This window comes from Glycine soja, chromosome 9 (assembly GCF_004193775.1).
Source record: "Glycine soja cultivar W05 chromosome 9, ASM419377v2, whole genome shotgun sequence".
NCBI lineage: Eukaryota > Viridiplantae > Streptophyta > Magnoliopsida > Fabales > Fabaceae > Glycine > Glycine soja.
This window is the reverse complement of record NC_041010.1, coordinates 47,110,084-47,123,411: the sequence shown is the minus strand read 5'-3', so window position 1 is coordinate 47,123,411 and position 13,328 is coordinate 47,110,084. Positions and strand designations below refer to the sequence as shown.

Here is a 13,328-nt window from a genome sequence, read left to right as displayed (position 1 = left end):
GTTAAGTTCCTACAGTTTCTAGTAATATCCCACAACCTTTGCATGGTGAAATTATCGATGCAACCCCCTATAAGCACCATTGTAGCACCAAAGAACTCCATGCCCTCTAATCTTATTCAAGCTCCACCTTTTACTTTCCATACCCATGACATCTTGTTGGATATGCATGTCCAAGTTATGACTATGCATAAACTAATTAAACTTGCTAGATGATCCAAAACCTCATAATATTTCTCAAGGGATGAATGATGCACTCAAACCTGGTGCAATAATTAATTATATAGATGATTTAGAGAGCGAAGAGATGGTTGACACATTGGCATTGCAACTTCTACTCATGTTTTGTTCTTTCACCACCATGGTTTATCATGATTGACATGCAAGATTTTGTTATGATTTCTTAAAAGGTTCATGGCTTTGCCAATAGGCGAGGCCATAAATACATGTATAAGTTACATCAAATGTACAAGCTAGATTTGTTATTCTTGTACAAAAGTAACACTTAGCTTTTTACATTTAAAAAGTCTCAAGTAGGAAAGAAGATAAAGTTATCGTTTTAAAGGAGACAATTGATTAGGGTTTGCATTAATTTAGTTAGCAACTTCTTCTTTAAGTAAGTTAAATTTATGTAGTAGGTCACGACTATTTCAATTTTTAAGGAGATCAGACCTGGCTGCATTGGGACATATGCTAGCCCAATATATTCCCTTCATTGTAGGTTATGGGACTATCTATACAATTTAAAATAACATACTCTAAGGTTTTTTTGTCACCTCCTCAATCATTGTTTCCCTCATCATGCATAGTATTTCTTCTTAATTTTACACCATTAAGAGGTCTCATGCACGGAGTTCCTCTTTCTTCCTAACTCTTTTGTTGTGTATAGAATGTTTAGGTGGAAGGATAACACAAGAAGTTAAACAAAGATAATGGTGAGTCATTTTCCATTTTTTTCAAAAAATTTCCCACCCATTTAGCATCTCATGTTTAGGATTTTCCCATTCGTCAAGGCAAAGCTTTCTAAGGCCATCTTACTAATATGCCAAAACGAATATTAAAAGAGAAATATAAAGTCTAAAATATTTTTCTTCTTCTTAAAACACAAGTATAAAAAATAAGTACTATAGTACTTTAGTTAAATCTTACTGTATGCTATTTTTAATAAACATGTTATAGCAACATTTAACATGTAAATTTCACTATAATAATTAGTTTAAAATAAATTTAACAATTGATAAGTTAGATGGGCTTACATAATTTAGCTTATTTTATGATTTTATTCGACCTGCACACCTTGCTCTCGTGTACTTAAACTCTAATTTGAATCGAATTGTACTTGAATTTAAAAATTTACTTGATGAAAAAAAAAATCAAGCTGAGTGAAGGATAAGTACTGCTCGTTCAAATGCGTTCCCTCAGATGCTCCAATAATACTAGTTTGGAGCTGCTAATCCACTTTCAATTAGAAGTAGTCCATTCTAATGATATATACTTTTAAATTATAAAAATTTTAAATATATTTTATAAAAGTAATATCATATTTATATGATATGATATGATGAGTGCTATGTCACACTATTTTATTATACTTTTAATTTAAAAATAAATAAATTTGTTACTTCTTAATGTATTGATTAGCATATTAAAATAAAAATATAATAATAAAATAAAATAAAACGAACAAGTAACGTAGCAATCAGGTCAAGGGGGGAGGGGCCAGTGGGAAGAGACAAGAATTCAAGTTTATAAGAATCTGCTAAGAAGGAATTCGAGTCTCCCCAAATTTTCTCATCTAACGTTAAAGCGACAACACATGTTTCTCTCATTCGGTGCTCAATTCTCCTTCGTCTTCTGCACTGCAATTTGCAGCCACTAACAGTTTAACAATCATTCTCAAACCCCCTCACAGGTAAACACCCTTCTGCATTTTTTTTTTATGAGTTTAAACAATCATTTTTTTCTGCATCATTCTCAACATCCTCACTCTTTTTTCTGCATGAAAGTTTGAAGCTTTACTTTGTTGGCTTCAGGTCTGAGATCATTGTTTAACATCATTTTGATGATTATTTCTCTCTATTTTGTTCAACATCTCGCAAAGTCACAAGCTTTTCCACTCTCTTTCCATACCCCTTTATGTTCTTATTTGTGTGGTGGTGTTGAAGGTGTGCTATTTTCCTTCTTTTTTTATTGTGGGGGTGATGTGTGTGTGGATCGTTTATTTGTTATTACTGGTTTTGTTCTTAGTATATCTCTTGTGTTGAGGATGTGCTATTTTTTTTTTTTTGGTGTTGATTGTTTACTTGTTATTACTGATTGACAATTTCTTAGTTTCTTAATCCTTTCTTGTAAAAGTTTTTTCTTTTTGTTTTTACTTCTACTTTGCCTCTTTTCTTCGATTGAATTGTTGTATGTGGTGACAGTTTTGCCAATCTTAAAGCGTGGATACAATTTTTCTCTACTTGATTGCTACCCTTCAAAACAGGACCATTGACATGTGAAACAAACATGAAATTAGGTAGACAGAAAGGAATATTATTAAAGTTGGGCCATGATATGATGGAAGGTGGAAACACATGCTTGTAGTGTTTATTTTCAACCTAGTGGAATTTCCTTTCTCTCTGAGGTTCCACCAAATTCTCCTAATTTAAGAAAATCCACATGGATATGTGAGCACTGTTTTATTTGTTTGTCTAGCTTGTTTTGGTATGAAATCACTGGTGATCTCATCAAAACCGTGTGATGGTATCACAGGTTACATGTGCCTTGTTTAAGTCTCAAGCCCATAATCAGTGTGTGTTGTATTGAAAAAATGTCAGTGTGCTTATCTAACCAGTTGAATGATTTTTTTTATTAAACTTGATTGCTTTGGTGAAGCATACTGTCACTGCTTGGGTGGATCTATTAAATTTTGACACCATATAGGCATGTACTTCTGTAGTTGTTCAAACCTGTTTTCTTCTTGCCTGTCTTGAACTACTTATTCCTAATAATTATGGAGGAATCTGTAATTAATCAATTGGCCAATTTGTTGTCGAGTTAAATCCTGTAAATTTATGATTAAAAGTCACCTGTTGCTGTTTTGTTTTGAGATTTGATTTCCTTGTTCCTTTTCTTAGTTTGTTTTGCATGCATCCAGATTGTTAAACGCTGAAATCTGAAAGAAGCTATAAATGTTGATAGAAAAAGATTAATTTTTTCCTCGCATTTTATAATTTTTTTAGTTGGATTGGATTGTTTAATGTTGCCTACTCAATTTCCTGCCTTTTTTTTTTCAGGTATGCCTTCATTGAATGTTTTGCTTTTGGGTAGTTGAAAGGTAACCAGGTGCTGCTTTATTCTTGACTGCTCGAGAAGGTTTCTCAGGAGTTCATCTTCAATATTCTCCAGTTTACTTTACCAAATCCAGGGAATGCTGAAAGATGTGGTTGAAAGTAAAGAGTTCCCTCTCTCAGGTTAATGAGGTTGTAGCTCCATCTGAGGTAGCCTTATTAATCCTTGATGAGATTGGATGTTTAGATCACTGCCAACATCAATTATATGCTCATTTGCCTGAGGTGGCTGGAAATCTTAGCAATTGTTTGATTTCAAAACGGGATGTTTGTGAAGATGGATGAGCTTTGAGCATCTTTGGAATAGTTTACTGCTTTCTGGTCACATAAGCACCTGTATTTAGTGTATACTTAGTATATTATCCTATTGGTAGTAGCATTGGTTGTATGCTAAAGGAGTAGTTACAGTAAATGGAGCAGAAGGGAAGTGTGCTTATGCAAAGATATGAACTTGGGAGATTATTAGGCCAAGGAACCTTTGCTAAGGTCTACCATGCTAGGAACCTTATAACTGGCATGAGTGTGGCCATTAAGGTAGTTGATAAAGAAAAGATTTTGAAGGTTGGAATGATTGATCAGATTAAGCGTGAAATTTCGGTGATGAGATTAATCAGACATCCACATGTGGTTGAGCTTTATGAGGTAATGGCCAGTAAAACCAAAATTTACTTTGTCATGGAACATGCAAAAGGTGGTGAGCTCTTCAACAAGGTAGTCAAAGGAAGGCTCAAGGTGGATGTTGCTCGGAAATATTTTCAGCAACTGATTAGTGCAGTTGACTACTGCCATAGCAGGGGTGTGTGTCATCGAGATTTAAAACCCGAAAATCTACTATTGGATGAAAATGAGAATTTGAAGGTTTCTGACTTTGGGTTGAGTGCACTTGCTGAATCTAAGTGCCAAGATGGATTGCTCCATACTACATGTGGTACCCCTGCCTATGTTGCTCCGGAAGTGATAAACAGAAAGGGCTATGATGGGATTAAAGCTGATATATGGTCATGTGGGGTAATCTTGTATGTTCTATTGGCTGGTCATCTTCCATTCCAGGATACAAATCTGATGGAGATGTACAGGAAGATTGGTAGAGGGGAATTCAAATTTCCTAAATGGTTTGCACCGGATGTTCGCCGGTTTTTGTCCAGAATATTGGATCCAAACCCAAAGGCCAGGATATCAATGGCCAAGATTATGGAAAGTTCTTGGTTTAAAAAGGGGTTGGAGAAGCCTGCTATTACTGTGACCGAAAACGAAGAGCTAGCTCCCCTTGATGCTGATGGAATATTTGAAGCATGCGAAAATGATGGTCCTATTGCCGAGCCTAAGCAAGAACAGGCCAAGCCTTGTAACTTAAATGCTTTTGATATTATCTCCTTCTCAACTGGTTTTGATTTATCTGGTTTGTTCGAGGACACTTTTCTCAAGAAAGAGACACGGTTTATGTCAAAAAAGCCTGCCTCAATCATAGTCTTGAAGTTGGAAGAAATTTGTAAGCGGCTTTGCTTGAAAGTAAAGAAGAAAGATGGAGGCTTGCTCAAATTGGAAGGTTCCAAGGAAGGCAGGAAAGGAACTTTGGGTGTTGATGCTGAGATTTTTGAGATTACCCCACACTTCCATATGGTGGAACTTAGAAAGTCCAATGGTGACACCATGGAGTACCAGAAGCTTTTTAAACAGGATATAAGACCAGCGCTTAAGGACATTGTTTGGACCTGGCAAGGAGAAAAACCACAGCAAGAGCAAGAGCAAGAGCAACATGAAGTAGTCCAGGAAGAGCACCAACCTTCTCATACTGCTTAGTTTCATGATCAATATTTCACCCCTTGGTTTTTGTATGCACTGTGCTTCTTTTGTCATTATCTTAGTCAAGTGCTTAATTTTAATAGGACTCATAGAATAATGTGGCTGGTTCAGCCTCCTCTTGTCTGATGGATACTTGAACAATTGTGTACCTAAATTGCAAATTTCACCAATTTGGGTGTTTTATTCCATCCTTCATGGTCATTCTTTATACTTAGTTGCTTTATATTGCTTCACATGTTTTGAACTGGCAATTTGCATTTTGAAGCTTGAGTTAGTAACTGTGTGATATGATATTGATATCATAGGTTACTAAGTACCCCACCACAATTTCCCTGTGTTCGGGTCTAATGAAACTGCTTGGTTTGTGTCATTTTCTTAATTTTTTTTTTCCCAATACCAATTTTCCTATGAATTGATTTGGACCTGCTCTGCTTTTTATTTTGCATTTTATTTTATTTAAAAGTGGATTCTGAAATGCAATTGGGCGAAAGTTTAAAAATGGCATCATATATTGCCTTTTGACTTTTATTCGCCAATGAGTTCACGAATGTTTTGTGTCCGGGTTTGATTAATAGACATGGAAGCTAAAACTTGTAGTTGTAGATAACCCATATATAGTGATCATATCTAACACGCTACATTAACTGCTTTATCGGGGTTATGCTGAATAACCAGTAATTTTTTATCCTTGTTTTTCTTTGGATGAGCCAACAGTCAACACAGGATACAAATCATATTTGGTGTGCACCAAGGATATATTATAGAAACCAGAGGGAAATCAGAGTATAATATTGGTCCACCAATGCAGTTTTTGGTCAACTTGTATAGATGCTCTCCCATGTAATTTTTTCAAGTTGAGATACATAATTTGATTTAACTTGTGAGAAAAGTGTAATTCATTTTACTTATTTTTTTTTTTCTTATGAGTGTTTATAAAGTACACTTTTTTCAACACTTTTAGTGAAATTTACGTTGATATAATAATGTTCCAATCTTTATTCAGTAGGTTCCATATAAAGTTGATCTAATAAAGAAAGGTTTATTTTAAAAAAATCTCGTCAAATGCGTTACTAAAATTTCTTTTCAAAATTAATTATTGAAAAACCAAAACCCCTCGTCAGTTCTTTGTGATCCAGGGTCAATAATTTTAGGCAATTGAATTTTGCACCTTCCTTATTGCATTCTACACCTCCTAGTTTTTTTTTAAAATCCCAATGTACCCCTTCTATCTTCTTCCGATCCTCTGCTTCCCTTCTTCCTCTCTTTCTCCCGCAGTCAGCACAAGTCCAGACCCTCCCTTTTCCTGTTCTTCTCTTTTTCTCCAACTCAACTCTTCTTCCTGGAATTGACATTCCTATTTTGAGTTTTGGACCTGTTTCCAGAACAAGCGTTTCGTAAAGGTATAAATGATCTTACGGAATGACCCTTCCAAAAGGAAAAAACTTATGAAACACCTTTTTCATAAGCAAAAATAGTAATAGTGCTTCTAGAATGACCATTCTAGAAGATACAAAATGCATTTCTAGAAAGACATTTTGGATTGCAGTTTTTGCTTCCAAAATGATTCTTTCATAAGCTAAAATAGTACTTTTTGAGATGCCTTTTTCGAAAGATACAAAATACACTTCTGAAAAGACTACTCCATATTGTAGTTGTTGCTTTCAGAATGGGCTTTTCGTAAGCACAATAATGATTTTCAGAACCCCTTTTCCAGAATATACAAAATACACTTCCAGAAATGGTGCTCTAGATTTTTAAAAAAAAAAAAAAACTCCTAGAATGGTCATTCCATAAGCAAAAATGTTTCTGGAATGACCTTTCATAAGCAATTTTTGCTTATGAAAAGATCATCCCGAAAGTATTTTTTGCTTATGAAAAGATTATTCTGGAAGTATTGGAAGTATTTTTGCTTACGAGAAGACCATTCCTAAAGCCTTTTTATAGTTAATTAAATTTAATATAGGGAGAAGAAGGAAGAAGAAAAGCAAAGAAAAGAGAAGAGAAGGGTGAAGGAGCCACTTACCTTCATGGAAGGAGGAATAAGTGCGAGAATGAGGGAGGGTGAAGGAGTCACCACAAGAGGGAGGGGTATTGTCATTGTGGGTGTGTTGGGATGCCGCTGCAAGGGTGTGTCGTTGAGGGAGTTGAGGGAGATGCTGTTGCGAAATGAGAGAAGGAAGAAGGGAGGTGAAAATTTCATTAAAAGTGTTATTGTATTTTTATTGAATAATGGGAGGTGGGAAAGTTCCGTTATTGTGTCCCAATTTTTTACTTGAAAGGAAGGCCCAGTATGGCCCAAAACAATGGTTCACAAGTCACAACATGTATTCATAGCATTATATTTTAACTTTACAACATGCAGTATATTTTAACTTTATAATTAAAAAATACATTCTTAATTCCCAAATTAATGCTTACAAAATAGGAATGAAGATTAATAATAAAAAATAGGATGGTGTGAAACAAACAAATATCAAAACAATTATATAAAAAATTTATTTATATTCACAAATATAAGAAGAATTTAATTTATATGAATAAGAATCTAAAATAATTTTATAAAATCACTCAATTATAAATTATTGTTTAAATTATTTTAAGATAAAAAGTCTTATCTTAAAGTAATTTAAATAATAATTTATAATTAGATAACACTATCAAATTATTTTATACCTCCATAATTTTTTTCTCACAAGAATTATTATTCAGTTTCTTATATATATATATATATGTATGTATAATTTAGATCAGCAATGAGGTATGACTACGAGTCAATGAGCGTGTGACAACAGCATTGGTACGTGACACATTTCTCACGTGTCCATGTCTCTCCAGGGGCAATATGGGCACCTACAAATAGATCATGCTCGCCTGAAGCTGACAAATCTATCTTACTATATGTTGATTCTTACCCTCTTCTGTTCTCTATATATCTCTATTTCTTTTCTCTCTCTATAAATAAGCAACCTTACAACTCTTCTTAATCCCATCAAATCGAACCCTTTTTAAACGCTCAAATACAAATTTCTGGCACCAAATCCTTCCCACTCTCCTCAATTCCATTCATTTCAACTCAACAATCTCTCAGATCCGTCAAACAAAATATAAAAGATAGAAAACCCTAGTTCTGTAAATATATAAAGGAAAAAAGGTCTGATAGATACCCATTGTCAATAAGATCTAATTCTTCACACACGGATTTCCCCACAATTTCTTAACGATTATAACCTGATTGCGGGAAAAAAAAATTGCCCTTTTGTTGATTTTTTTTTGTCAAAAACAATTTTGTGTGTGTATAAAACCATCCGTGATCTGGGTTCTTTTAAAAATTGGTTCTTTTGTGTATTTTGTTACTTTTGTAAGGAAAATTGAGGGTTTTGGTACTGATCACTGTGGAACATGGTGGTTTTCGTTGATGGGCAGCTTTTTGCTGGTTTTGAGGCATAGCATTAAATTGGATTTTGATTATTCATGGCTGAACAAGCATTGGAAGGTAGCCAACCTGTGGATTTAACAAAGCACCCTTCTGGGATTGTGCCTACCCTTCAGTGAGTATCACTTGTCTTTTAAGTGAATGCTTCTTTGGATTGTAATTAAGAGCATGAAATGGGTAACTGTGTTGTTTGCAACAATGTGTTGTAGTTTGAAGTTGTGGTCTGTGGGTTTTTGTTCATGAGTAATAAAGAAGTGTTATCCAAATCCAAGTGATCCCCCGTGTATGATATTGAGTTTGAGATTACTACTTCCAAATTAACCTCGTGGTTTTATGTCGAGTGGATCAGATGGGTTTACCAGTATTTGGGCTAAAGATGTTTTCTTGGTCAACGTACCATTTACTTGTATGCCAATAGAAACTATTGCTTCAAAACAGAAACTGTTTTGCTTAAGAATTACCTGTAAATGATCAGTCCTTTTTTCTGTATGTCAGCATTCAAATTCAAATTCAAATATGATACATATCTCGTTATGGGAATTCTTAGCTCAATTCAGAATTTCAGCCATCAGAACTAAGTGAATGAGGTTTGAGAGGCATGTCCATAATAGATGGGGGTTATACTCTAATGTGGAAATCCTTGTAGAGTTGTAGTGTATTCCACATCTCTTCTAAGATGAGCTCAAAATATATACAGATTATGCTGATTGCATTCATGTAAATTTTATGTTAATTACTTAGACTGGATAATGATTTCTTATATTTGCATTGGAATATCTAAAATTGTTTACTATTTATACTGCCAGAAATATTGTGTCAACGGTCAATTTGGACTGTAAGTTGGAGCTTAAATCAATTGCACTTCAAGCTCGAAATGCAGAATACAATCCCAAGGCAAGTTTTGCTTGTTGATTGTGAATTCCTCCCATCTGTGTGTGTGTGTGTGCATGTGTACATTGTGTTGCTTTTTGCATTGCAATTATTGTGAAGGTGGTTGACTTGGTTTCTGTTCTGTTCTAAATTTGTCTAAAAAGATGTAGTTTTAATATTTGGTCCAACGAGGATAGGTTGATCTATGATTTCTATTAATGTTACTGTTGATTTCAAACCACTTATCCACTACACTTTTTTTTATCTGAGATCAATAATTAATTTGCATGCTAGACATGTCTTTATGCTGATTGGTCATTTATCTGCAGTGCTTATGTCTATCTTTTGAATCTTTGCAGCGTTTTGCTGCTGTTATTATGAGGATCAGGGAACCAAAAACTACTGCACTCATTTTTGCATCTGGCAAGATGGTATTTTTTTTTTTTTTTTGGTTGAATCTGGTACTTCTGTCCAATTAAGTTGGAATTGCATGACATGCAATAAGTTAATGTGAGTTGATACAGATCAGTTGATGTTTTGCACACAAAAAGTATATAAAGAAACTATTCTCTTTTTTTTTTTTGTCAAGAATAAAGAAACTATTCTATTTATACACATTTTTGCAAGTCGCAGTGAAGTTGTAATTGTCTGATTCTGTCTTTAATTCTCTTGTCCTGTGTTTTAGTTAACTATGCTGGTAAGATTGATGGACAGGAATTTGGGCACTAGTGCCAAGTGAATGCTATATTTATATTTATATTATTTATACAATTCAGATTTGTCCATTTTTCACTAGTTTACCATTATAGGTGCTTGTAATGTGGCTGCAGAGTTAACATTAGGATACCCCCCAATGCCATTTTTTTTGAAGGGCTTCTATTCCTTCATTTGAAAAAACTAACTGATTCAGCATGTTGCTTCACTTGCTTGTGATGGGCTTCTATTTCTTATGCTCTTTTCCCCCCTAAATTTAAATCTCATGGTTAGGTCTGTACTGGAGCCAAGAGTGAGCAACAGTCTAAATTGGCGGCAAGGAAGGTATGCTAATGCTCCCCCCTCATCTTGTAAGCTCATTCATACTGTATATTATTGAAATTTCTCAAAGTTGAGGTTGATTGACTGGAGAATCTTGCCATTAATTTTAGCTTGGTTTGGAGCTTATTCATTCTGTAGTTTGTAGAAAAATAAACTCCTTAAACCAATGGAAGGGGTGGATGATTTTATTGTTCTCTTCACTTAGTATAAGCTTGATTCACACATTTTATTCGAAAATTTATAGCACTTTTTACTTGTTTTTCTCTCTTTTCAGTATGCTAGAATTATTCAAAAGCTTGGTTTCCCAGCTAAATTTAAGGTACAACATCTCCAAAAATTTTATCAGTTGTTTTCCACTCTACAGAAGCAGTTTGTGGTCATTGATTTATTCCTTTTTCTTTATTCTGCTTTAGGATTTTAAGATTCAGAACATTGTTGGCTCTTGTGATGTCAAGTTCCCCATTCGACTTGAGGGTCTTGCCAATTCCCATGGTGCTTTCTCAAGTGTAAGTGTGAAGTGCAATAATCATCTGTTTTTCCTGGTGAATTTCATGGAAAAATGGTCCTCACAAATTCCTGCCCTAGTAATCAGTCCTACATATGGTCCTCTTGACGTGGGCTATTCTATAGGATGTTGTACATGACTTGATGAATTTTTTTTCTTTAACTAATATTGCTTATTATTTGAAAAATGGTTATCATTGCTCAATTGTTATTTGTTGTTAGGAAATCACATCTTGGTGTTTGGTATCATATTACATAATTTTCTTTGTTTCCTTGAATTGTATACCTGATTTTAGTGGTGTCAAATATTCTATACTGAAAAACTAAATTCAATAACAGGTGTAAACTTTGGAAAAAAATGGATTTAACTAGTACAAATGGAAAACCATTCTTGATTTCCATGACAGCCAAACAACCACAAATCGGTTTTTATTAATTTTCATTAAGCAGAGGCTGTGTTAACCCATGATATCCATTGCCAACTGCACTTTTGCAGATACTTGTATGTTCTAAAAGTGTTGGAAGTTTTTATGATTATAACCGGAAGAACTGAGTGGGGAAGTATTTTTTACCATGGTGCTTGTGTTATAAAGAAAGTGTAGATGATGGAAAGAGCCATTTTCAGTTGTGTTTCTGCATGTGCAGTTGGTTTCCTGGCTTCTTTCTACATACTAAATGTTTAAGTAATGATTAACATATGTTAAACTTGTTTGTTCTTGTTGGTAGTATGAACCAGAGCTGTTTCCAGGACTAATCTATCGCATGAAGCAACCCAAGATAGTCTTGCTTATATTTGTCTCTGGAAAAATTGTTCTGACAGGAGCCAAGGTATAATAATGGTCTTGGGATCTTCCCATGTACATTTTAGCATTTTCCGGCTGATTCACTTACAGTGATGTTTTCATTTTCGTCTCTTTAGGTTAGAGATGAGACTTACACAGCTTTTGAGAACATATATCCAGTGCTTACTGAGTTCAGGAAAAACCAACAATGGTATGGAAGTGGCTCTTTTTCAATTGCTATAGGATATACATGTTGTAATCCCTGGGCTAGGAATATAATGAATCAATATCATTGTCTCTATTATTTTTGTTTTCTTTGTTCAGCTATCAGAATATAATTGTGTCAGATGTAGGGCTGAGGTTTTCCTAATTGAAATGACGAAATTCTTTACGCAGTTTCTTTTCTGGGTCATATATTTGTATAAGTTCTGAAATCTGAATAATGTAAAATGCGATTTAACTACAAAAGTAAACTGAAACTTTAGTTTGGAGGCACTCAGTGTGACTAGTAGTGTGTCATGAAGTTTATCTTGTTAGTTCTGATGTCTTTGGAATATTTGCTATTAATGGCACAGATTACTACTGTCAAGAGAGCAGGAGCAAGGCTTGATTGAACTGTAAATATGAAGACCAGAGATAGAAATATCTGTAATCTGGATTGAGTTTTAATAAGACACCTGTGTTTGTTCTGTCTTTTTCTCTCTTTTAAGAAAAGGGATCCTGCTTTAGTAAAGTGGAAGAAAAAAAAAACCGTGTATTGAATTTGACTGTAGAAAAAGAGATTTATAAGAGGCAGAATGAAAAGAAAAAGTGGAAGCCTGTGCAAATCATGAATAACTTTCACTGAAGTGGAAACTATTTGTGGTTCATTTCAACTATGAGTAACTTTGTTTTTTGGCTAATCAAACACTACATTTGATAACTATGCTTCATGATTACAATAACGTTGTAATTGAACAAAGGAATTGGTTTATCAACTTTTTATTTTAGTCTAGTTCCTATACTGGTCATCTTCATTGAAACAACTGATTCACTATATTAATGGCCAGTATAATATGGAAATGAAACTATCCCTTTTTTATTTATATTTATACACCAGAAAAGATAATAATAATAATAATAAATTAAAAAACGATTATCATTGTATGATCCGAATATTTCGAGGATTCTTATTACCCCAAAAACTGTTGAATGATGAGAAAAATGCTAAAATATTTTCATTTGTATAACGAACTATCATTTATGTGCATTGAGTTTACAAACCGACCTTAGCTCAGTTGGTAGAGCGGAGGACTGTAGTTGGTAATATGCCAAATAGATATCCTTAGGTCGCTGGTTCGAATCCGGCAGGTCGGATTTATGTTTTTGAAATTTTCTTTTTTTTTTTCTTTCAAAGTTTGGTCCATTTTGCCCTTTCTTTCTCTGTTAATTTTTTAGTTATACTTATTTTACAACTTTGAAATGCAACCTATTCAAAACCATTTTTGACATTGAACAGAGAATAAACTAGATGTATCATGTTTCCCGCTTTCGAATCCATTTTTTTTTTCTTAAATGTAAATTTTGTTACAA

At 34.0% G+C, this 13,328-nt stretch overlaps 2 protein-coding genes and 1 non-coding gene across 7 annotated transcripts; all 3 read left to right on the top strand.

The window, feature by feature from the left end:
• The first annotated feature begins 1,738 nt into the window (after positions 1-1,738).
• Positions 1,739-5,340, top strand: LOC114425333 (CBL-interacting protein kinase 2-like). Of its 2 annotated transcripts, XM_028392221.1 has the most exons (3): positions 1,739-1,909; positions 2,031-2,162; positions 3,276-5,340. In XM_028392221.1, exon 3 carries the CDS (start codon positions 3,741-3,743, stop codon positions 5,127-5,129), a length of 1,389 nt encoding a protein of 462 aa, XP_028248022.1. In that variant the 5' UTR covers positions 1,739-1,909; positions 2,031-2,162; positions 3,276-3,740; the 3' UTR covers positions 5,130-5,340. The 2 variants fall into 2 exon arrangements, with proteins under 2 accessions (XP_028248022.1, XP_028248021.1); XM_028392220.1 differs by lacking the exon at positions 2,031-2,162.
• Positions 5,341-8,054: 2,714 nt separating this feature from the next.
• On the top strand, positions 8,055-12,694 carry LOC114425890 (TATA-box-binding protein-like). 4 transcript variants are annotated; one of them, XM_028392867.1, is made up of 10 exons: positions 8,057-8,283; positions 8,556-8,680; positions 9,372-9,459; positions 9,795-9,866; positions 10,423-10,473; positions 10,745-10,789; positions 10,884-10,976; positions 11,701-11,802; positions 11,894-11,967; positions 12,332-12,694. In XM_028392867.1, coding segments are annotated over exons 2-10 (603 nt in total). In that variant the 5' UTR covers positions 8,057-8,283; positions 8,556-8,603; the 3' UTR covers positions 12,333-12,694. The 4 variants fall into 4 exon arrangements, with proteins under 4 accessions (XP_028248669.1, XP_028248672.1, XP_028248671.1 ...); XM_028392868.1 differs by lacking the exon at positions 10,745-10,789 and having other exon boundaries at positions 8,055-8,283; XM_028392870.1 differs by lacking the exon at positions 9,795-9,866 and having other exon boundaries at positions 8,056-8,283.
• Positions 12,695-13,018: 324 nt separating this feature from the next.
• TRNAY-GUA lies at positions 13,019-13,112 on the top strand. The gene is made up of 2 exons: positions 13,019-13,055; positions 13,077-13,112. It is a non-coding gene; the product is annotated as a tRNA-Tyr (tRNA).
• The last annotated feature ends 216 nt before the right edge of the window (positions 13,113-13,328 follow it).

Excerpts from the sequence above, each read along its gene's own strand:
- LOC114425890 (XM_028392867.1), top strand. The coding sequence starts at position 8,604 with ATGGCTGAACAAGCATTGGAAGGTAGCCAACCTGTGGATTTAACAAAG. Across the intron at positions 9,867-10,422 it reads TTTTTGCATCTGGCAAGATG|GTCTGTACTGGAGCCAAGAG; the intron begins GTATTTTTTTTT and ends TCTCATGGTTAG. Across the intron at positions 11,803-11,893 it reads TTGTTCTGACAGGAGCCAAG|GTTAGAGATGAGACTTACAC; the intron begins GTATAATAATGG and ends TCGTCTCTTTAG.
- LOC114425333 (XM_028392220.1), top strand. The coding sequence starts at position 3,741 with ATGGAGCAGAAGGGAAGTGTGCTTATGCAAAGATATGAACTTGGGAGA.